This window comes from Rhamphochromis sp. 'chilingali', assembly GCF_963969265.1.
Source record: "Rhamphochromis sp. 'chilingali' genome assembly, chromosome: 8".
Taxonomy (NCBI): Eukaryota; Metazoa; Chordata; class Actinopteri; order Cichliformes; family Cichlidae; genus Rhamphochromis; species Rhamphochromis sp. 'chilingali'.
In genome coordinates this window covers 2,238,317-2,262,254 of record NC_137935.1, presented here as the reverse complement: position 1 = coordinate 2,262,254, position 23,938 = coordinate 2,238,317, and the positions used below count along the sequence as shown (strand labels likewise).

The 23,938-nt window shown below is 44.6% G+C and overlaps 1 protein-coding gene across 2 annotated transcripts; it reads left to right on the top strand.

Annotated features, from left to right (window-relative positions):
• LOC308401380 (transmembrane protein 87A) lies at nt 1-22,121 on the top strand. 2 transcript variants are annotated; one of them, XM_080889583.1, is made up of 21 exons: nt 1-209; nt 4,095-4,167; nt 4,604-4,698; nt 6,121-6,234; nt 6,331-6,384; nt 6,631-6,684; nt 7,348-7,386; nt 7,489-7,609; nt 8,430-8,491; nt 8,598-8,781; nt 8,867-8,966; nt 13,325-13,418; nt 14,919-14,989; nt 15,382-15,488; nt 15,563-15,621; nt 15,820-15,923; nt 16,009-16,082; nt 16,494-16,555; nt 17,249-17,301; nt 17,391-17,421; nt 21,593-22,121. In XM_080889583.1, the coding sequence occupies exons 1-21, from the start codon at nt 87-89 to the stop codon at nt 21,632-21,634; spliced, it is 1,716 nt and encodes a 571-aa protein (XP_080745709.1). In that variant the 5' UTR covers nt 1-86; the 3' UTR covers nt 21,635-22,121. The 2 variants fall into 2 exon arrangements, with proteins under 2 accessions (XP_080745709.1, XP_080745708.1); XM_080889582.1 differs by lacking the exon at nt 14,919-14,989 and adding an exon at nt 13,522-13,598 and having other exon boundaries at nt 2-209.
• Nucleotides 22,122-23,938: the final 1,817 nt, after the last annotated feature.

Below are 23,938 nucleotides of genomic sequence, written 5' to 3'. Positions count from 1 at the left end.
ACCCGGAAGCAGGAAGTGTTCAGGAGCTTGTGAGTTGTCGTGGAGGCTTTGCTGCTGTTGTCGGTCTCGTCTTCCTGTTGGCTCAAATGGCGAGCTTCACGGGTCCGGGACTCTGGTGCTGGGCTCTGGTCCTGCTGATGCTGGCGGAAGCGAGCTGGCCGGTGGCGGCCGTGTCGGAACCGGGGAAGTGGGACCTGGACATCAATAGCGTGAGTTTCCTGCTCGTACCTCCCGCTGTGATTCTGTGATGGTTCGTTTAGGTTCTGTGATGGACGGGTTGGAGCGGAGAGGAGCTTTGAGCAGATAAAACGTGTTTCAGCTGCGAAGCAGCCGCTAAAATACCGCTCTGTTTGCCCTGCGCCATAATCGTTACGCCGCTAACGGCTAACGTTAGCTAAAGTGAAAGTATTCAAGTGGCGCGTCACTCAACACGAACGATCCTGTGATAACCAGCTGCGCCATGAAGACGTTTGATATCAATAAAATCACCAGTTACTCGCGTATATGTGAAACAGGCCGATACCAGCCGCTCGTCTGATGCTGAAGCCTTGTTTAAAGATTCTGCTGAGAAATCCGTTGGGCATCTTTCTTTGCCTTTAGACAATAATTCTGATGGCAAAAGAGCCAAACGGGACAGGCAAAAAAAATACTGCTGAGAGGACAGAAGGAGTACTTTGAGTTATCGTGAATGAAGAGAGACTGGAGGACAGTTGGTGAATCAGGAAGAGGATTGGTAAGAAAGACAGTGACGGCAGCTTTGAAGACTGCAAGTGGACGCTTCAGATGACACACGTGGAGGCCAGCAGGCTTTTTAACCGGACTGTTCAACACAGTCCTGTAGGATAAGAAGATGCCTGAGCAATGCAGAAGCGGTGCTGGTACTTTTCAAGGACAAGCGCGATGTACAGAGCTGCAGTAACTACAGTGGAATACAGCTGATGAGCAAACCAATAAAAAGTGTGGGAAAGAGTCGTGAGCAGGTTAAAGAGAGGTGATAATCAGCGAGCAGCAGTATGGCTTCATGCTGAGAAACAGCTCCACACATGTGATGTTTGAGTCTGTGGAGCCAGAAAAGCAGATGCAGAAGACCTGAATGAGGAGGTGACAGAGAAGTATGAGAGGGTGTTGGACATGTCTGAGGAGACGAAGTTTTGTGTGTCTTAAAGGAAACAATATCTGCTGATAGATCAGATTTTTAATCGCTGTGGGTCTGAGATCCTGCATTGGTTGGCCTGTAAGCACAGTCTGTCCACCTGTTACATGCATTAGTCTGCAGAAGACTGTAAAGCTGTGACTGTGCACTGGAAACCCAGACTTACAGTATGAAGGTTAATGATAAACCAGAGTCATCAATGCTGCGGGTTAAATATCAAAGCTGATGCACAAAGACAGCACTGTCAGGGCTCGCAAAATCGCTAGCCCGACGTCCCGGCCTATCATAGGAAAATGTCAGTGCTTTTGCATTCTTTGGAAAATGTATCTGAGTAATTATGTCATTGGCATCGGTGAGCCACTGTCACTATGTGACATATTGAAATCGCGTTTGAATTTGCGCTTGTTTTTTGCTTTCACTTTGCGATTGCGCGAACGGCGTGTAGAGAGCGACAGCACTGATTGGTGAGTGACGATTAATTGTGCACCAATTCCTCTGACATCGTCTTATCACTCATTAGCTTACTACGCAAACATGACAAGTGAAATCTCCCGCAGCTTAAACATGTGAGAGGTTGATCGCGCAGAGAATCGCTGAGCGTTATGTGAGTGTGTGTGTAAAAGCAGCAGGATTCAAGCCGGTATTTCAGTTCTGCTGAGCCAAATAAGACAGGTCAGGGTGAAGAAGTGACAGCCAAAGAAAAGCTTACCACAAAACGGAGAAGTTATGACAAATCAGACTATAAGGCAAAAAGAAAGTGCAGCTTTATGGTTTCATGGACAAAATAATTTCTGTGGCTGGAACATGACGAGCTAAATAACATGATGTTCTGCAGGTGTGTTGTGAGTCGACAAGCGCCTTTGTTACTGGGACCAGTAATTTTAAGAAAGACCCCATTAGAACCCATGAGAAATGCAAGAAATGCATTATTGCCCAGTCTGCAGTATCTTTCCCAGAACGAACAGCAATTGCAAAAAACATTCTAAAAATGAACCGAGCACAAGAAGAAGTCCTGACAAAGCTGTTTAGAGCCGCGTGCTGTGTAGCAAAGAGTGACCTACCACTGGCCAGATTTAGCAAACTTCAAAAAGCAAACGTCCTAGATGTTGGTTCCACTTGCCTCTTACCAGTGACTCCAGTGGAAATGTCAGATTCATGTCCTACGCAGTTCTTACAAGTTCATAGAAATTTCTGTTCAATGAGAGCCAAGTATTTGAGTTGATGTTTGTCATTTTTATACAGTTGTTGTGATTTATATTGTAACAATTTTTTGATTAATTTTTGTTTCTGTTACAACGGAAACAAAACGGGAAACAAAACATAAAAAAATGCTCTTTTTTTATTCGGGCTACTTGAATTTATTTTTACTAAAAACTGCAGAGTGCCGGCCCAAAGGGCTGCCAGGGATTTAGAAATTTTGCGAGCCTTGACACTGTACCACTGTTTTTAATCTGCACAACCAGCAGTGGTGTGGAATTAAATACACAAAGTTCCCGAACACTGTAAGCCACCTTTCCAAAAACAGGAACATGAACCACTGATGTTGTTATCAACTGCCAAAGCGAAGGCCTCAGATCATCGGTTAACACAGAGTAACACGATAACAGGCATCTCCCAGCTCAGGGGCTGAAATTTGTATTTCCTTTAATGCTTCACACACGGGGCTGCAAATGAGTGTTTTTAGGAGTATAGCGAAATAGTTTTATCACAGTCCTGGTGATTTTCCTTTGGTGGAACTTGTATGCAGAAAAACCCTGAATTTATTCACTTTCGGGAGGGACCACGGCTGGATGGAGGGCACTGTGTTTGTGTGGGCAGCTGGAAATATCGGACTGGGACCGCTTACAAACAATAAGCCTGCAGGTTACAGGCTTTAGTCTCCCAGGAGATGAGTAAAGATCATAATTAATCAACACATTTTACAAGTCATGTAAAAACAAAGCCCACCTTGTGTTAGCTGTGAGGTTTTTCACATCAGAACAGAATGAAACAGATATCTGGTCCTGACCAAGTGATCAAAGTGTTTAAAAGCCACAGAATATAAAAATGCATGAATGATTGCTGGTCAGGGTCTCTACATGTTAGTATTTATGAAGGGTATGTTGTGACTTATCTTCACAGTTACAGCAGTCACTCGCTATAACGCGGTTCACCTTTCGCGGTCTCGCTGATTTTATTTTGGTGCAGTTTTGCATGCTTGTTTTTTTTTTAAAGCGCATTGTGTTGTGCGTCCCGATCGGCTGTAGATCGTTGTCGATCTCCTCCGTGCCGTCTCTCCTGTACAGTACATCAATCACCAGCAGTGTGACTCTGTAGTGCTGTACTGTAAGTTTGTAAGTTTTCTCCCCGACAAACACGACAACGTCCACGAAACACACGGAGACGTCTGTTAGCCACCAGCTCGTAGCTAGCTCAGGTTCAAGCCTCACTAGAGCCGGCGAGAACAGCGACATCCCGGCACATGGTTTTCAGATCTGTGCCTACTCAAACATGATATAGAAGTCACTTAGATAACTTAAAAATATTATTGTTTGGCTGAGATTAAAGTTCTAATTTTCACACAGCTGAATAAACGTCAAACAGAAAACTGATTAAACAGAAGTGTGAGACGGTCGAGAGTTTACTCCTGTGTCCTGTTATATTTAGATAGAAAGAACAGACGGACAAATTTATTAAACTCCACCGAGACAATCTGCAAATGTCATTAAAAGTTTAATAAACCATCATCTTGTCTTTATTGTTAGTTAGCACAGACCTTAAACACTTAAAGCTGTAAGCTAATGATAGTTATATAAGAGCAGATGCTGCTGGTGCAATAAGCTGTACGTCCAATGGATGATGATCTGACTAGTCGACTATCAGAATAATCGTTTGTGGCAGCCCTAGTTGTGACTTAATTAACTGTCAGAGAATAAAAATGGATTTTCTTTGTTTGTTTCAGGCTGTCCTGAAGGACCAGACGTACTTCTTCTACAGTAAAACTCTGTTCAATAACAGCTTTATCAGTATCAAATGTAAGCAGATGTTTCTTCTTTCTTAAATCTTTATTTTACAGAGTTGGATAATAACGTTTGGGTTTGTCCAAAAAGTCCAGTTTATGTTTGCTGTGCAGGCAGAAGCAGAAACTAATGTCTCACATTCTGAAAGAAAAAGCTTACTTAAAGTGGACTTATTAAACTTTATTTTACAGAACATATCACGTGTTCATATTAAATGTAGGCAGACACTTTCAGGTTTACCTGTGTGTCTGTCTGAGAGGACAGAAGCTCCACCCACCCACTCTTCAAACGTTTTGTTAATGAAGGATAGCCAATCAGAAGAAAGCTGACTTTGAGCATTGGTTTAGAAACACTGGGTCAGGTTAAAATTATGAAGTGAAATAAAGAAAATAACAAGTGGAACAGCATTGCGGCCTAGAAGTGAGTTAATTTGGTTTGTTTGTGTGTGCAGTTGTATCAAAAGACTGCACCACCTCTCACCCGATCCTGAACATTTCCTGGTATCTGAGGAGCTCGCGCTGCAGCGACGAAGTCTTCAACCTGAACGTAAGACGCTCTGCTTTCTTCTCTGGAAACTGCTTATTTGGAGTATTCACTACTTCCATGTTTTGGACTTCTGCAAACTTCTACAGATGATCTGAGTATTTTCTTTTAACCTGTAACTTTGTCGCACACAGACGCTCAAAAACACAGAGTCCGAACATCATTACTGATTAACAGTTAGGGTTGGAAGTTTGTGGACAGTTTTGCCTTTGTGCACTAGCCCGAGTCAGACAGTCACGTGAAGTGCAGACGTTCAGCTTTAAGGGTTTAACAGACGTATTAACTCCAACCATTATTCATTGAATAATACAAATAACGGGACAGGATCAGTAAGGAGGTGATGTATAACTTGACTTTTAAAAAAAAGGATCTTCAATGCACATTTTTTGTGCTTTATTTACGGCTCTGACCACACAGGCTCCAGTTTCTTAACAGCAACACTGATAACACAACATCAGCAGTGAGGATGATGTTGTCATATAGCACCAAATCACAACAACAGTCGCCTCAAGGCGCTTTATATTTTAAGGTCGACCCTACAGTAATATGTACAGAGAAAAACCCACCAATTATATGACCTCCTATCAGCAAGCAGGTTAATGTGGAGTCTGTCCACACACACAGGAACACAGCGAGGAAGCAGAGGTGATCCAAGCGAGCGGTGCTTGTTCCTCTAGTCACCTTTAAAGCAAAGCACCTGATCCACAAGCTTCAGCGTGAAGGAAGGAGAACTCTGTAGATGCTTCATCCACACAGAGAAAAAAGAAGCTGCATTAAAATATGCAGATGAGCTGTAAACTTCTTCTGATATGATAAACTGTCTACGGCAGTGATACCTGCAAGAAGCAGGGGTGAATCTAAAGGTGGGCATGGGGTGCATAAGACCATATTTCTTTCCAGGATGTCATAACATTCTGACTTAAAGTGAAATTATATATTCTATTAGTTAATTTGCATTAATATTTTAAAATACAAACACAATGCTTTTTTTGAAGGGCAGTAAAACTTTGGCTCTGCTGCAGACGAGTTGATGCAACACTTCTCCAACAGGAAGTGTTGCAAACCTCAGAGAATGTTGATATGCTTGAGTTGACACACACACCCCACATATACGTGTAATCTGATGGTCTGCGGGTAAAGACTACAAAGATGGCGGCCCTTCCCCAAACCTTTGGGCCTCGCTGCGTCTGTCCTCCTTCTGTTTACACTCCACACAGGAGCGTTCCCAAACAATCAGGATTCAGTTTTCACGTTTCATTTTCTTTTTTCTGTCATCTAGTTGCTTTCCCACTGAATGCAATAACAACAATCACAGTTTTAATTGTTTTTTTAAATTCATAATCCTCGGACTGCTATAAGTGTGACAACACTGAGTCTCGTCTCAGGATCCAACATGTCAAATGATCACATGTGTGCCATCTGCAGGAAGAGCTGGCAAAAGGGTACTCCATGTCCGAGAGCGTCAAGAGAGAAGGAGGAACTGGGTCCTATTCTTCACACACGTATGATATAATCCACTGTGACCATCAGAACCCCAAGGTGAACACACACACGCGCACATACAGTGCAAATACTGAATGAAGTGTCTGTGTGGTGATTGAACGCTAAGACGGGCGTGTTTGTTTTATGACTCAGTTCAACCTGAATCAATCGGAGGCGATACATCCACTGAAACCACTGCAGGCACAGGTGAGCTTTTTCCTTCTGTTCTTCACAATCAAAAAAGCCAAACACCCGAAGCACTACGGCCCTTTGTCTCGGCAGCTAGCTTCAGCTCTGTGTACTGACTGTACTCCCAGTTTGACCCTTAGAGGTGTGTCTCAGACTGCGCGTGTTTTACATGCTCTGCGTGTCTGATGAGAATCATCATGGCCGCTTTGCTCACACACCTTTTCTGGTTTGTCCGGTTGGTTTAAGCTGCTGTTTGTATTTCAGCCAAGCACAGGAAACGCTTCAGGGAGACGAAAGAGAGAGGCTCCAAAGCCACAGGTGAGCACATCATGCACACGCGTTGGGTATTCATATCTTGTGGGGACAAGGATTTTGGTCCCCACAAAGATATGAATGCGCATTCACTGAGCATAAAGGGGAGCATGCAGAAAATGTAATTGCATGCCTGCATAAATACACAGTGTCAGACCAACAGTTGAATTTCAGGGCGTTAATGTGTAAAATAACGAACAGCAGAAGCTGAGATAAGCTCTTTCCACGCTCGTAAAAACAGCTGCTGCTCTCAGCTTCACCCTCCACAGATTGTGCACCCTACCTCACGCCCTTTATAACCCCACGCTCCTGTTCCTCATCTAGGATCAGTATGAGAGCTACACTAGTTTGTGCCCCTCTGAGCCTGGGCTTCTGTCTCCGCCCGGTCTGGAACCAGGGCTCCTTAACATTTAAGGAAATTATGTTGATAATAAATTTAAATAATTGTGGGAGCAGCTGAAAGTACCTTTACTTTCTCTGCTGTGGCAGCAAACAAAGCTTTGTGATGTTCTGATTTGTGTGTTTGCTTATCTGTTGTCTTCAGTTAATGGAAGAATAGGAAATGATGTCATTGTTGTGCATGTTTTGGACCAAATTACGAAACGCTTCATGGGACGAAGTCGAGTGTTTGAGTCAGTTTAACTAATGTTGTTCTTCTTTGTCTCACAGTCAGCAAAGACGAACGACACCGTCAAAGATCAAAAACAGGTCAGCTGCTATTCCTGAAAGATTATCTTGTGATCCCAGGACATCCAGGTGGAGGCTTCTTTAAATTGATGTAAAAGCTGCTCTCTCTCCACTGTTGCTCAGGCTGGGAATCCTGGTTTCGATGCGGTGGCTCAGAGCTGGGATGACGGACCCTACATGTTCATCCTCAAAATCGAAGACAAGAACCAGCAGTCTAGTGCCAAAAATCCATGGAACCTGAAGCGTCAGTGCACGCGCATACATAAAACACAAACACAGACAGCTGTCTGCATTAGTCTCAGGATTAGTTAACAATCAATGAGATTTACAATTGTAATTAAAATATGTTAAGTCTGTGTCTCATAATGAAATCATTCAAAATCACAATAACAGGCTTTTTAAATAAAACATTTCAACCAGCGTGTCAGTGAAGTCTAATCAGAGCGAATTTGAGAAACATCAACTGCAGTTCACCTGGTGTTGCTGCAGGGGGCGCTCGAGAGCTGGTCCTCAATCAAAGGCGTAAATCAGGGGTGTCCAACTCCAGGCCTCAAGGGCCGGTGTCCTGCAAGTTTTAGATCTCACCCTGGGTCAACACTCCTGAATCACATCTAAATCCACATCCTGGATCAAGGACGCATCTAAACCCAGCAGGACACCGGCCCTCGAGGCCTGGAGTTGGACACCCCTGGTGTAAATGAAACTAAACTGGTGAAAAACAACCATTTAAACCTGCTTCTGTACAACAAAAGAACATCTTTGATTTGGTTTTTCTCAAATCCAGCATCCATAACACGTCCAAACTGAAATAAAATGACTTTCATGTCCTTCAGTTTGTTTTAGAGTGAGGCTGATTCTGCCTGTTTTTTTGGGGTTTTGTTTGTTTGTTTGTTTGTGTTTAAAGCTAGCATTTGCTAAAGGAGGCTGATTGGTCGAGTAGAGGACTATAACATGGAGCTATGTTGAGAGGAGTTGGATGGTCTGCTCTGATGTTCAGTGAGCAGAGGCTACTTTATATAATGCTTTTAGTCACCGTCTGATACCCACTCTGTTTGCATTTGCAGTCGAGATCAGTATGAAGGGTCCACATGGCTTTATATCGGCGTCCGAATGGCCTCTAATGATGGTAAGAGCAAACACGTGCACGCAGAGAAATTAAAATGATATTTATTTGCTCTGGTATTTAAAATGCAGCAATAAGTCATTTACTTCCTGTCGCTCCTTTCTTCCAGTTCTACATGGTGATGTGCATCGTGTACGTGCTGCTCGCCGTGCTCTGGTTGGTTCTGTCCGCGTGTTACTGGAGGGACCTGCTCCGGATTCAGTTCTGGATCGGAGGTGTCATCTTCCTGGGCATGTTGGAGAAAGCCGTTTACTATGCCGAGTTCCAGAGCCTCAGATATGAAGGCGTGTCAGGTAGACAAAGACGCACACAGGTGGTGGCCCACGTGGTTCGTGACAGAGCTGTGATGAATATCCTGTGTCACGTGTCCTCCTGCAGTCACCGGGGCGGTGGTGTTTGCTGAGGTGCTCTCTGCAGTGAAGAGAACTCTGGCCAGAGTGCTGGTCATCATCGCCAGTCTGGGATACGGCATCGTCAAGTGAGTTTCACAGCTGTTACTGACGGCTGGCAGGTGCTTTATATGTTTCCACTGTGAGAACCTCCTCTGTAGTAGAAGGAAGGACCGACTCTGAGGCTGATGTGTCTGAAAACCTCCAGCTGTGCAGTTAAAAACCCAGCAGCTTAGCTGAAGCCAGTTAGCAGATTTACGAGCCTAGTGCCGGTAATGTTATGCACCCGTTTGCCACCAGATGGAGCTGTAGCCCAGCATCATCGTAGAAAAATACCATAAATGTTAATTTAGGCCTGGAAATTGTTTTGTTGTTGTTGCAAAAAAGGTGTCCTGGGAAACAAAAATGCTTTTTGTGACATTTTTGTCTGGTGGTGTCCTATGTGATTTTACTAATGTGAAATATGTGCTGTGGCCAGTGTTGGGTAAGTTACTTTAAAATAGTAACTTAGTTACATTACTAGTTCTCTCAAAAGTAACTCGGTTACTTCAAGTTACTCGTTACTTTCAAAGTAACTAGTTACTAGGGAAAGTAACTTTGGTTTTACTCAGACTTCTCTTGTTAACGTGTTGCTTCCATAACTTTGCCAGTCTTCTAGCTTGCTTACTTGCCACAGTGCACTGTGCCACCTACCAATAGAAAGGAAAAGATAATGTGCATATTTCCACGAGAGAAGTCCCACGCCTGGACAGTCATTGACTGCTGCCATGATTCTAGCCTACGTCACAGCGTCATGTGCGCCTTTTACATCCAACACAAAAACTGCAGTCGTGGTGCTTTCGATTGTACTCAGAACTCGGAAATTCTGCCTTCTGAATAGGAAGATGTAGGTAACACCAGACTGCAGATGAGCTGCATACAGGGCTGGACTGGGACAGAAAATTGGCCCAGGCATTTTGACTAGAGAGCGGCCCACCAATATAGGAAAAATCATAAAGCCTTTGAATGAAAATAAACACTGCTATGACAGTGATGTTCACTGTTCTGATGGTATATATGCATCAATCTATCAATCGTTTGTTGTAAGATTCAGATAATTATTTTTTAAAAGTGAGACATTTTAAATGAGAATAAGAAAGAAAAGTATTTCTTTGTGCCCCCCTTTCCCTGTTAATGCCCTACCTGGCCCCCTGGCAACACTTTGCTAGATCCGCACCTGCACAGTTACCAGCTGTCAGCTACCTAAAAAAGGATCCTGGTGTTATTTGTCTCTCAGAAACAGTTCATAACTTCCCTTCAACTCATCCATGTCACCTAAAAGGTAAACCTGTTTCTCCATCACCTGTTCAGCTCTGATGATCCAGTAAGGACATCTCCTGGTTTCATCCTCATGTTTCCCTCTCACCACATATCCAAACCGACATCATGACCAGCAGCTTTGCAGCTGTGGCTCCAGCAAACATCAGCTGATACTAGAAATTAATATTAAATAAATTCTAACAACAGCTGATCAAGCTTAAACGTGCTGCTGTTGTTTAGCGCGACATCCGCTGGTTTCCTCTTTCGGCGCAAAGTGAGCGATAAACAAACAAGAGAGAAAAGCCGATCAGCTGATCATCGATCAGTTTCATGATTGAAGTAGAAACGGGAGAGGGAGGGGGAGAGGATGAGAGGAGAAGAGGCAGCTGTGCAGCAAAAACAGAATAACTCCAGCTTTGTGCCTTTTTCATTGTAGCTGAATTACGGGACAAACTGTTCCTTTTCACCTCAATAAGAAACGCGTAATATTTTCTCTGAATACCAGACGGGACGGTTGGCAACTCTAATAACTTATGAACAAAATAAAGTTCAACATCATTAGCTTCATAGCACCACCCAGCTGTATAGAAACTCCGTCATGCTAGCTAGCACGCAGTACGGAAAAAGTCAGAATAACGAAAATAAACTCCACCTAAGCTTGGTTCATATCTGACCCAGAGAGACTGCAGGTCATAACTTCTTACCTGAAGTTCAGTTCACACTTGGACCGGCGGCCGCCTCGGGTCTCTTTTCCTTCTGCGTCCCCTTTCCATCATCCACCTGCTGGCCTCCACCACTTGCTAATGTTACTGAATCTGTGGAAGCTCTGCGATGCCACCACACGAAGTAACGAGTAACGAGCCTATCTAAATCCCAGTAACGACTAACGCGTTCCTGATTTTGGCATAATAACTAGTTACCGTGCTCGTTACCACAATAATAACGTAGTTACTGTAACGCGTTACTTAATAACGCGTTAGTCCCAACACTGGCTGTGGCTCCAAAACGTTGGGAAATGCTGTTCTATGTAATCAGAAGTCTTTGGAACCAGAGGAGCCCCCTGCTGGTCTTTAGTGGTGTCACTTTTCAGCCCTGAAACTACATCTATGAAGTCCTGGATGGGTCCAGAGTGCTTCGTATTATTTTGAATCCTCGACATAAAGGAGAAAGTCTTACCTTTAGTTACATAATAATAGGATATAAAAATTGCTTGTGTCGAGTCTCCAGTCAAGTCTCATAAAATAATCAAAACATTTTGCTGACTTTGCTCAAAAATACGATTTCCTCCCTTTTCTGTTCTGTGCAGCGTCACATGACATTACTTTTAAATGCAGACCGCTGATGCTATCGTCAGTTCTGATCCAACCAGAGGACTGAACGGACTCCATTAAAATTTATATCATGCATCAAGGAAAGTTAGAAAACCCAAAAAGAAATGGCGCACAACTCCATCCTCAGATCAGTGCGGCTACCTGATTGAGTTACAGGTTTTTGTTTGTTTACCTGGCTCAGAATCGATGTCATGTCAAAAGCATACTCTTTGCATTTTTTAAAATTTCATTCACTAAACAAAAAAAGTTTGATTCCAGCTTTAAACAAGGAGGAAGATAAGAGTCTCTGTAGCAGATCCCAGAACTTGCTTGTGTTTCGCGGTTTAAGGGATAACCGCCATGTTTGCAGATGGGGAATCCTCCCATAGATTTCTATTAATATCACCACTGTGGAAATGCAGTCAAGCGGCGAACTGAAAGAACTTTGAGATCCACTGAAAGTGTTTCTGATTCCATCCATCCATCTCCTTCTGCTTATCTGGGACGGGGTTGAGGGCACAGCAGCCTAAGCAGAGAAGCCCAGACCTCCCCTTCCCCAGCCACCTCCTCCAGCTTGTGTGGGGGAAGACCAAGGCGTTCCCAGGCCAGCCAAGAGATATAATCTCTCCAGTGTGTCCTGGGTCTGCCTCGGGGCCTCATCCCGGTGGGACATGCACGGAACGAGGCACCCAGGAGGCATCTCTGTCAGATGCTCGAAACACCTCAACTGGCTCCTTTTGATGTGAAGGGGCAGTGGCTCTACTCTGAGCCCCTCCTGGATGGCCGTACTCACCCTATCTCTAAGGGAGAGGCCAGCCACCCTTCAGAGGAAGCTCATTTCTGCCACTTGTATCGGCAACCTCGTTCTTTCGGTCACTACCCACAGCTCGTGACCATAGTTGAGGGTAGGGACGTAGATCAACCGGGAAATTGAGCATCTGCATCACTGCGGCCGCTGCCCAGTCCGTCTGTCGATCTCCCGATCAAGTCTGACTTATTGCCGATATGTGGACCAATCTCTTGCAATAGTTGTATAGGGACTGAATGGCCGTAGCAATGGGCCAGACACCCCATACTCCCTGAGCACCCCCCACAGGACCCCCCGAGGGACACGGTCGAATGCCTTCTCCAAGTCCATAAAACACATGTAGATTGGTGGGCAAACTCCCATGCACCCGCAAGTATCCTTGTGAGGGTAAAGGGCTGGTCCAGTGATCTATGACCAGGATGAAAACCGCATTGTTCCTCCTGTATCCGAGGTTCAACTAATGGACTAACTCTCCTTTCCAGCACCCTGGCATAGACTTTCCCAGGGAGGCCGAGGAGTGTGATTCCCCCTGTAGTTGGAATACAACTGGGGTAGCTCAGGAGGTAGAGCAGGTCATCTGTTGATCGGTTGGTGGTTCGATCCCTGGCTCCTGTCTGCATGCCGAATACACTTGCTCCCCACTTGCTCTCCGATGCATTCATACTCCTATCAGAGCTTGGTGGCTCCTTCACATCTGGTGTCCACCATTTGGTGCGGGGGTTACCACCACGACAGGCACCAACCACCTTGCGGCCGCAGCTCAGTGCAGCGGCTTCGACAGTGGAGATGCTGAACATGGTCCATCCGGACTCAATGTCCCCAGTCTCCCTCAGAATGCTGTTGAAGCTGAAGATCTCGCGGACTGGGCCTCTGCTAGGCGTTACCAACACACCCTCACTATACATTTTAGCGTGACAGGTCTGTCCAGCGCCATCCCTTGCCACCTGATCCAACTCATTTTATATAGCGGTCATTATCTCCAGGTACAGTTCACACACACAGAGTGACGTTTCTCGTTTCTCTCCCGCAGGCCGAGACTCGGCGCTCTGCTGCACAGAGTCGTTGGCGTTGGTCTGCTCTACCTGATCTTCTCCATCATCGAGGGACTCTTAAGAGTCAACGCTGTGAGTCCCAAGAGCGCTGCAGTACTCTGTGTGTGTGTGTGTGTGTGTGTGTGTGTGTGTGTGTGTGTGTGTGTGTGTGTGTCTGACATGTTTTTCTCTGCAGGATCGAGGGGACACCAGCAGTAGAGTTTTGTGTGACATAGTGCTGGCCTTCACTGATTCCTGTATTGTCTGGTGGATATCCTTTAACATGTATTAAGAGAATCATCCTCTCACGCTTAATTAATCTTTTGAAAACTAAATAAAATCCGTCACACATAAGTGCACATAAATCACTGAAGAATGTATTAATGACCACACTGTCAGGATTTAATAAAGAGGCATCGGCGTGGGGAGGCATCTTTTTGTGTTTGTAGGGGTTTTCCTCTCAGAGTCATCGTTTTGGGAGGAGAGTATTGAAATGAATCATACCGAGGGTTTTTCTTAATTTAATGCAGACAAGAGTCTCTTTTGCACCTGTTGTGGCTGTGTTAGCTTCCATTAGGGGCGTTAATTTATTTGAAATGCCAGAGCGAGGTGTCCGTGCATAATTGGTTTGAGTGGACGGCTCAAAGCTGCGAGCTCCGTGCCAAAGGTTTGGTTCGGTCCTGTAAATCTCTGCAGGCTTAAAGCTGAGCCCCAAATGTTTCTGCTCTGCACATTTGAGCTACACGGACCTAAACTAGGTGTCAAATGCATCCAGGGAGCATCGGCAGTGAAGGTTTCTTTTTCCTGTTTCATGCCTTTTCTTGGACAAACACATTGCTTACAAGATTTTATTTTATTTAGAAGCCTGAGCCCTCGTCAGTGGCAGGTCACCAAAAGTCTTCGACTGTGGGGGGGGGGGGGGGGGGGGGGGAGTTACAGCAGTCAAAATGAAGTAAAACACACCGGATGTATAAGAAATAGCTGAAACGAGTCCAGTCAGATAAAAATAACAATAAGCAAAATGAAAACGTCAATGAGGTAAAAATGGACCATCCAATAAACTAAAATAAGCATAAATTAAAGTAAAAACTGAATTTATAATAAAAAATTCAGCAAAGCAAAAAAACCACAGAATTCAACTGACTTAATATTTTATGACACATTTAAGTCTAAATTTAAAGTCCAAACGAAGCGGCTGTTTCAGCTGCAGCCACCAGAGGGCGATACATCTCTGAACACACCGGGTCCTCTTGTTTGTCTCTTCCTGTTTGTTTTTCCCTGCTGGGGGATGTAAATGCGTCCGACCCACTAAAATATCCAATGATGGAGCGACATGAGGGATGCTGAATAAACTCCACCCACCTGCTGCACCCTGATGAGCAAAACAAACCTTTTAGACTGAACAGAAGCTGTTCGCTGTGCTGCGTGTGGGTGGGCTGTGTGTGCATTTCTCTTCTTCCTCTCACCCTTCTTTTCTGTTTACTTCCTCCGTTCTTTTCCTTCCCTTCCTGCTTTCTTGCGTCCCTCCTCTTCCTCTTCATTTTGTCTCCTTCGCCTCATCCTCCGTGTCTTCTCCTGTCTTTCCCTCTCCAGGCTGAAGATGATGTAGTGCTCCTGGCTGCTATTCCTCTGGCTGTGCTCGACTCTACCCTCTGCTGGTGGATATCCGCCGCTGCACCTTCCCCCCTTTCTAGTGAAAGTTTGGCTTTCTCTCCCTTTCTTTTTCACTTGTTTCTACCTTGCTGCTTTGTTACATATTTAGCCAGAGCTAACTGATACATGGACCCTTGAATCAGAGGTGTCCTTAAACATCAGAGGGTCCGTTTTGAGAGTTACCCTGAAGCACCAGGAGAACTCAAAGCATGATCGGCACAGAGAAAATCCGACAGGTGCGTCTGCTGTTGGGTTGTTCCTACCTGTGCAGTGGCAGGGAGGGAGTGGATGTTAGCTGAGTGGGACAGAGTTAAAGTATTAAATTGTCCTGCGTGTGAAGTGAATGTTGCATGACAAGTTTCAGCCTTCCTCTTGGTGAAGTTCCTTGACCGTGTCGTCACATCTTTGTGAGCCTGATTCAGACGATGAAGCTGCTGCGCCTCAGGAGGAACGTGGTGAAGCTCTTGCTCTACAGACACTTCACCAACACGCTCATCTTTGCTGTCATAGGTATTCAAAGTTCTCTTTGTGTTTAACATTTTATTTTCATGTCCTTGTTTTAAGGATGTTTGTGTGCTTTTCAGCGTCGGTCATCTTCATCATCTGGACCACGAAGACCTTCAGGATGTCCAAATGTCAGTCTGTAAGTGCTTCAGCGCTTGGATTCAGTTAAAGCTGCTCTCCAGCTTCTCTCTCTTTCATTTCTTGCTTTCATTTGGTTGGTAAATTTCATTGGAGAATATTTAACTGCAAAAATGAGAAGAATTACGATTAATTCGATTTATTCTCTGAACCGAGTTTGTTTTTTCTTCCTCACTGCTGAATCTCTCTCTCTCTGCAGGACTGGAGGGAGCTGTGGATAGATGACGCTTTCTGGCGTTTCTTGTTCTCCATCATCCTATTGGTCATTATGTTTCTATGGCGACCGTCAGCCAATAACCAGAGGTGGGATGTTGTTTTGGGGTTTTTTAATCCCCAGTCTCCAGTTTGTGTCTGTAAAGAAAAGCCGTGTCCTCTGTGTCTGTAACAGGTACGCCTTCAGTCCTCTGGTGGATGAAGAGAGCGATGAAGAGGAGAAGGAGCCCATGATGAACGAGGCTTTTGGTCAGAATGCACACCCGCCTCACTTCTCTCCTCTTTCTGTTTAGCCTGAGATGAAATGAATCCATTAAAGTGGATTCGTTCGGTTTATTCTTCAGCTCCATGATTCACTCTTCATAATAATCCGTTATCTGATACTCAGTCCATCCTCCGTCTAGGGCGAGCCGTTTTAGCTTTTAGCCCTTTAAACCAGCCTTCTTCTGATTGGATGCCCCTCATTAACAAGAGCTTTGAGGAGCAGCTGTGACCTCATTATTAGAAACTCATTTTTAACACGTTAACGATGTTAAATACGTTTCCATCATTGAAACAGGAGCCATGCTGCACATGTGTGAGGTACCTCTGGTAAACGATCATCTACGTTTTATTATTTTTCTCACGGTTTGTTTGTTTTTCACTCCTTTGTGTCTCCAGAGGGGATGAAGATGAGGGGCGTGAAGAATGAGGCCAACGGCTCAGCCAAAGCTAACAAAGTGGTGAGTCAGAGGAATCTGAACACCGCCAGACATCAGCCCGTGTTAGTGGTTTGTACAGGAACCTCGCAGCAGCCGTGTTACTGGTCAGATTGTGGCATTAAAATGGTCCTAAAGGCACCAACAGCACAAACACAGTCCAGAAAAGTTGCTCAATAAGATAAGATAAGACTTTATTGATCCCACAACGGGGAAATTTTTGCGTCACCTCAGCTCAGGTACAGATATATGAAGGAAATACAAAAATAAAATAATAAAATGTGAACTAATGATTTATTTTAAAAAATTACAGTAATAAAGGAGGAAATTAGCTGCGGAGACAAAAGCGTATTTCTTTGTATCAGGCTGTAAACGTGCTTCATTTGTGCTGTAACGTTTTAACATGACTGTCAGCAGCTGGAGCCTCCGGTGGACGTCAGAGGAACTGCAGCTTTTGGTGCTCCAGCGTTATCTTAATTTTTTTGGATCCGTTGAATGGATTAGAAACTAAAACTTATTTTTCTTTTTTTATATCCTTTTTTAAACTTTACTCACTAAAGTTTTTACTAAACTGATTATTGTTCAGTCGTGGTAGCTGCTTATTTTACTGCATTCAGTCACAGTTTCTGTAACAGCTGATGAACCCATGTTTAGTGTTCAAAGGAAAATCTTCTATTTGCATCATGCAGCATGATCCCTCATGTTTAATCTCCTTAGGATGAGGACCTGAAGTGGGTTGAGGAGAACATCCCGTCATCTATTGCAGATGTGTAAGTCGTGACGAGCGTTAATCAGTGTGAATCTGCTGATTATTGTAAATCACAAACGTGACACTGAACGTGTTTTCCCTTCCTCGCAGCGCCCTGCCGCCCCTGCTGGACTCTGACGAGGTAAACTTTCACTTCACTGGAAAAAATTGACATCACTTCAAACGTAAAATGAAACTTTGAAACACTGTGGAGAATTTAGAGCACAAAGGCACAAATGGTACCCGGAGTAGACTCACTGGGATCTGACCAGCTGATGGTTTAGTTATTAAAGTTTAAACTTTATCACAGTTTGAAAATTGTGTTTGAGGCCGCTAACAGATAAATAATAAATGAGATCGTCATCGTTACTGACAATAACCTGCAGGTAACAACGACAAAATCAAGCAGCACGCAGCTTTATCACCTGAGTCTGTTTATCTGCGTTAAAGAGAAATGCAGGAAGTGTCTCTGGACATGAGAAGTCCCGAAAGGTCCCCAGAGAGTGTGGGGTCCCCTCATGGGCTGCGAGGTATCGCATTTGAGCCATCAGAGCTCATTTAATGTCAATAAACTGTTTCTTTTCCAGTTAATTGAAATTCTGAAGTCTGTAAAACTTTGAAATCCACAGGAATATATCATTTTTAAAGGTCACATCTTTTATGCTTTAGAGGACAAGGTGCCCAACTCCTCTGGGATCAGGTGCAAAGTCAAGCAGATGTTTCTATTATAAACTATGTTTCTGTTATAGAGGGCTAAAAAAATCAACTTTAACATATTAAATATATTTGCATTTAAAAGAGAAACTGAACCAGTGGAACGAAGCTGCAGGGTTTAAATAGTGTTTTCATTTCTGTGATTCACCCTGAAACTCCACGTTATCATCATTATCACTTTATATTCATTTGTGAAGTAAAGCTGTGGTGGTTTGGATGGATCTCCCTCTGGAGACCACAGAGCGTCAAACTGTTCTCACCTGCAGTCTTACTGAGTTTACTCGGAGAGCTCAGTGAACGAACTCGAACTTATTGAGAAACACACACACACATTCTCGTTTTCATGTTTTGTTTGTGAGGACATCTAATTTACATAATGCTTTCCCTAGCTGCTAACCCTAACCATCAGCCTGAACCATAGCTATAACCTAACTGTAACCATGACTCTAAAACCACATTTTGAGTCTCAAAAATGCCCTCAGTCTCGTGAGGACGGCCACTTTTGTGTAGTATGTAGTATTTATTTATTGTCATTGTCAAGAACAATGAAATTGCGTTTGGGGCTTCCATACAACCCAAAAAAAAGAAGAAAATAATAAATACCCCTTAAAACCCAAGTGTACATATTTAACCCAGTGTGACTCCAATGCAATAAGACAATCCTTAGCAATAATGTTCGTAGAAATTCAGACAAAGACCTGAGAAACATGACAAAATACAACAATGCAACCCATTCAATATTATTGTACTGTGAGATATGATATCAGATATGATAGTTATCTATTTAAGAAAGGGGGGGGCAGGAGGGGGAAGAGAATAAAGATATGATGCACCAATGCAGACCAGTTCATTGCTATTAAGAAGTTGGATATGGTTATTGTCCGTGAGAGGGGGGCAGAGAGTTCAGGAGCCTCACAGCCTGTGGATACAGGCTGTTGGCCAGTCTGGATGTTCTGGCCTGTATAGACCTGTACCTTCTCCCTGAGGGCAGCAGATGGAAAAGGTGGCGCGCAGGGTGATGTTGGTCCCGCAGGATACTGTGCACCCTCCTCAGACAGCGAGTGGGGAAGATATTACTGATCTCTGGCAGACTTGTTCCAATAATTCTGCCAGCTTCTTTCACCACCCGCTGGAGTGCTTGCTGATCGGCCTTGGTGCAGCTGGGGAACCACACTAGAAATCCATACGTCAGAACGCTGCTGATGGCACAGTTGTAGAAGTTCAACATCAGAGATCTGGGAATGTGTGCGCTCCGCAGTCTCCTCAGGTAGTAGAGGCGCTGTTGGGCCTTCCGTACAACTGAGGTGATATGGTTGCCCCAGGACAGGTCCTCGGTCACAGTTACCCCCAAGAATTTAAAACTGCTCACCCTCTCCACCGCCTCACTGCCAATGAAGAGAGGCAGATGGTTGTTATGACCCCTCTTCCGGAAATCTACAATGATCTCCTTGGTCTTTTTGGTGTTTAAGACCAAGTTATTGTCGTGGCACCATGACTCTAGTTGTTGCACCTCTGTCCTATAGTTTGTCTCATCATTGTTGGATATAAGTCCGAGCACTGTAGTGTCATCTGCAAACTTAACAATGAGATTGGACGCGCAGGAGGAAATACAGTCATGGGTGAAGAGAGTGTATAGCAGAGGGCTCAGAACACACCCCTGAGGGGCACCGGTGTTGACCACAAGGGTGGAAGAGGTGTTCTTACCCACTCTGACACTCTGTCTACGGTTAGTGAGGAAGTCCACAATCCAGTTGCACAGAGAGGAGTTAAGTCCCAGTTGGTGGAGTTTGGGACGGAGTTTGTATGGCCGGATGGTATTAAAAGCCGAGCTGTAGTCTACAAAGAGGAGCCGTGCATAGGTGTTCCTGTGTTCCAAGTGCTTCAGTAATGTGTGCAGCACTGTGGCGATCGCATCCTCGGTTGACCGGTTCTCCCTGTATGCAAACTGGTGCGAGTCCAGGGATGGTGGAAAAGCAGCTCTGATGTGTTTAATGACCACTTTTGTCCTCATAAGTCACTGTTGGTCCCCACAAAGATCTCTACACAGGTACACACACACACACACACACACACACACACACACACACACACACACACACACACACACACACACAGCTTACGAGCAGCAGGGGGCAGCAGATCCACAGTAGACACCCTGTGCTGCTGGTTACGTCATACTGTTGTTTATCGTCCTCTGTGTTGTCATGGTGAGCAGAAAGATGTGACGCGACAGATGCGTGTGTGTGTGTGTGTGTGTGTGTGTGTGCGTGTGTGTGCTGCAGCTGTTAATGATCCTCTGAATAAAAACAAATTTGTATTTTTTCTCATCATTGTTTGTGTGATCAGTAAAAATGCTCCCGTGGCCTCAGACTGACGTCCAGCAGACGCCGCGCTCGTTTTAATATCCGTCTGTGTTTTTCCTCGTGTCCTCTGTTGGCTGTTCATTCAAACCATTTTCCAAATTATTTACTCTCTCGTCTCCAAACCGAGCCTCTTTAAGGCGTCCGGCAATCAACAAAGTGCCTCTTATGTAAAATCAATTTCTTACATAAGCGGCCATATGAACGCAGAGGGGTATTAAAACCCACAGAAGATATGAAGTGTGCACACGCTCTGTTCCCCGCAGGGCGAGCGGGCTTCGTTCTGCCAGCGAGGATAATGGACGTGTACGTAACGAAGCCGGCTCATCAAAGGGTTAAATTAAGGGGAAATAATGCCTTTAACTCCCTGCTCGTCACCTCCTTTTGGTAGATTATGTAACGCGTTCTTGTTATTTAAGAGATAAACGAGGGCTGAATCTGAACCCAACCTGCCTGTTATGGTAAATTACGCAATTCATCACGATCGAGGAGGAAATTCTGCCTCACCTGCCATCACCCCGACGCTTTGTGTTGTTTTGCTACCTGAATAAATCCTGTTAACCTGGATTCTGGCAGCTGAGCCGGCGTGTGAAGATTCCTGCTTTGTTTGAAACGCTCCTCAGTGTCTCTCATGAAAACACGGAGGTGAAGACAGAAGCTGCTCTCTGACCTTCCTTAATCCCCGAGCCTGAAATAACCTGATGTAAAAGAGCTTTTTAATATTTGTAAATGGTGCTGACCTCTGCAGGTTGTCGCTCAGAGAGTGCACCGAGCTGTCAGAAAGGCCGGTTCTGAGCAGAAGGTTTAGGCTGTAGATCCACTCAGGACCATCGCTGTTTACGTCCACGCTGAGCTCCACTGTCCTGCTGTGGAAACATTTTGACTGCTTGAGAATGTAAAGCAGGGGTCACGTGGGACCAGAACCACCAGAGGGTCCAGTTCAGCTCGCCGGGCTGAGTCTGCAAAAGGTGCAAATTTCAGTGAGGTCAACTCCAGTAATTTTAACAAAAACACAAAATTCCCCGTGTGGCCGTGCAGGAGTGGAACAGCCTGCAGACGATATTCCAGCGTCGAGTCAAAAGGATGTAAATCCTTCCTAAATCTGTCTTTCTGTAAGATATGATATAGATGATTTTCAGGAGCTCTGAGGCCGTGCGTCTGCTCTAAGGTGGACGCTTCAACAGTCTGTGGGTTAAAGCTCCTGAAACTATAAACGTGCTGCTGTGTTTTCTGTTGCAGGAAACGATGACGACCAAGTTTGAGATGTCCAAGATGGAGTGAAGCACAAAAGAGAAGCTTTTTAAAAAAAACAAGAGACTGGCATCACCGAGAGGTACGCCCACGTGACGAGGAGGAGGGAGAGATGAAGGAGGGAACCGATGGGAGCGAGAGCTCACTGTCGCCGTGTGATTTCATCCCTGAACTTATGAGCTTTGTAAGCCTTGACCTGTACATACGCTGGGAGCAGAGTTGATGCTCAGATCCTTTTATTTCCTGTTTGTACTTATACGCCTCTCTGTATACTCTGCATACACAAACAGTATATTTTGACCGATTTAACGTTAAATGTTTTGTGTTTGTTGGATTTTTCACGTTTACACGCGCAGGTGTCTGTCTCCTCACCGCAGTGGGTTTTGGGGGCTTTTTTGGTTTGTTTGGTTTTTTAAGCTGAATGAAAAAATTGTGTTTTGATTTCTTCAACCTGCAGAGACTTAAATTGTGAATCATAAAAGTAAAATGTGAGTAAACATGGAGTATTTCTGATGAAGCTGAAGTTTGTCTTTCATGCCAGTTTTGTGTTTTCGTGGAGCTCGTTTAATTCTCATTATTAATTCATAACTTAACGTCCTTCCTGTGCTGAGACGGCTTGTTTGAGTTTGACGCCTTCTGCAGGCTCCGGTTCAGATGCCGTAAAACGTGCGACGAGGCCCCGACGCACAGGGTTTCATTACTGCACAGAAAGGAGCAGGAAAACAAAACGGCGCGGTCTGTCTTTGGTGATAATTTAGGTCTATTATTCGATCATAACGCCAAAAATCAGACCTCAGAGTCTGGCTGGGGGTAAAATCATAGACTGTATATAAAAGATGCTTTCCTAAATGTTGGCGCTTTGGCGCCAGCGGGGACTGTATTTGGATGAGAGCTGAGGTGCCGCATTATTAGCTAACATGGCTAACACGCTCACATCACAGATACCTGCTAATTAGCGCTGAGTCACATCCAAATAAAGTCCTCGACTTTCACTCAGACTTCATGGTTACTACAGTAACCTCACAGAAGCCATATAATTGGTCAGATGATGTCATTAAAAAGGCTCCAACGGTACAAACAAGGTCCAGTTCAGGGACTGGAATTACCCGAGGTGCCAGGCTGGAGCTGCCTGTGGCAGTTTTTAACTTGTCGATTTACTTGTTTCGGCTCCTTCCAGTGTTTTCTGTCAGACTGTGAGAAGTTTAAAGCTAGTTCTGCTGATCCTCTGCCATAAAAGGTTTCACAGCAGGTGGTTTGATTTTGCAGATTTACGCTGGATTCCCTTCCTGATGCAACCTCACAGGGGAATTGTGGCTCTGGCTTGACCCAGCGACCTTTCTCCTGCCAACTGAATGTATGAATCACAGCCCCGCGGAGCCCCTGTCCGATTTTTTACAAGTCTAAAAGAACCTGGCAAACACTCAGACACACCAAAGTAGCAAATACTTCAAACTCGGGTTGTATCGACAAATTTATGGTCATCTACCTGGAAGGTTGATAGTCTGGATGCCAGAGTATTCCTCTGAAAGGCACCGAACCCCAAAGTGCTCTCAGATGCATCCACGGCAGTGTGAATGTTAGAAACTGTGCTCGTGTCAGTGAGACGCTGGATGAAGCCCTTTGAGTGTGCAGTTAAGAACCAGTCCAGTCGCCACACTTGGTTCACTGTCACGACTTGTTAGATCCATTCTTGCCCGATCAGCGTTTCAGCCTGTTGGTCGCTTTGTCGGCTTCTCCTCGTCCAACCACCGACCAAAGATTCTGGGTCAGATTACGATACGGGAATTTTCCTGCCCATGAATCCAAAGTTTCAAGATTTCTGCAAACTTCAGATCATGTTTGTCTTGTGACATGGAGCTCAATCATGCTGGAAGGTGCACAGATTGTCAGCAGATTGTTCCTGGATAGTTGCAGGAAGTCGGTCTCTGAGGATTCTTTCAGTATATTTCAAATTGATTTGTTTGCCGGTAAAATTACCTCTGGTTACTCTTCACTGCATAAGAGAATTTTTTTTTTTAAAGGCAAAGTGTTTGAAACAAAACTGCCGCTGACTCACTTATGGAGCCTCGAGTGGACCCTGGAGGAACTGCAGCTTTTGGAGGACTTGGCTAATGATGTCACAATGGCTGCATCCATCTTTTATATTCAATTCAGTTTTATTTATACCGCGCCAAATCACAACAACAGTCACCTCAAGGTGGTTTATATTGAAAGGTCGACCCTACAATAATACATAAATAGATAAACCCAACAATCATATGACCCCCTATGAGCAGCACTTTGGCGACAGTGGGAAGGAAAAACTCCCTTTTAACAGGAAGAAACCCTGGAGGC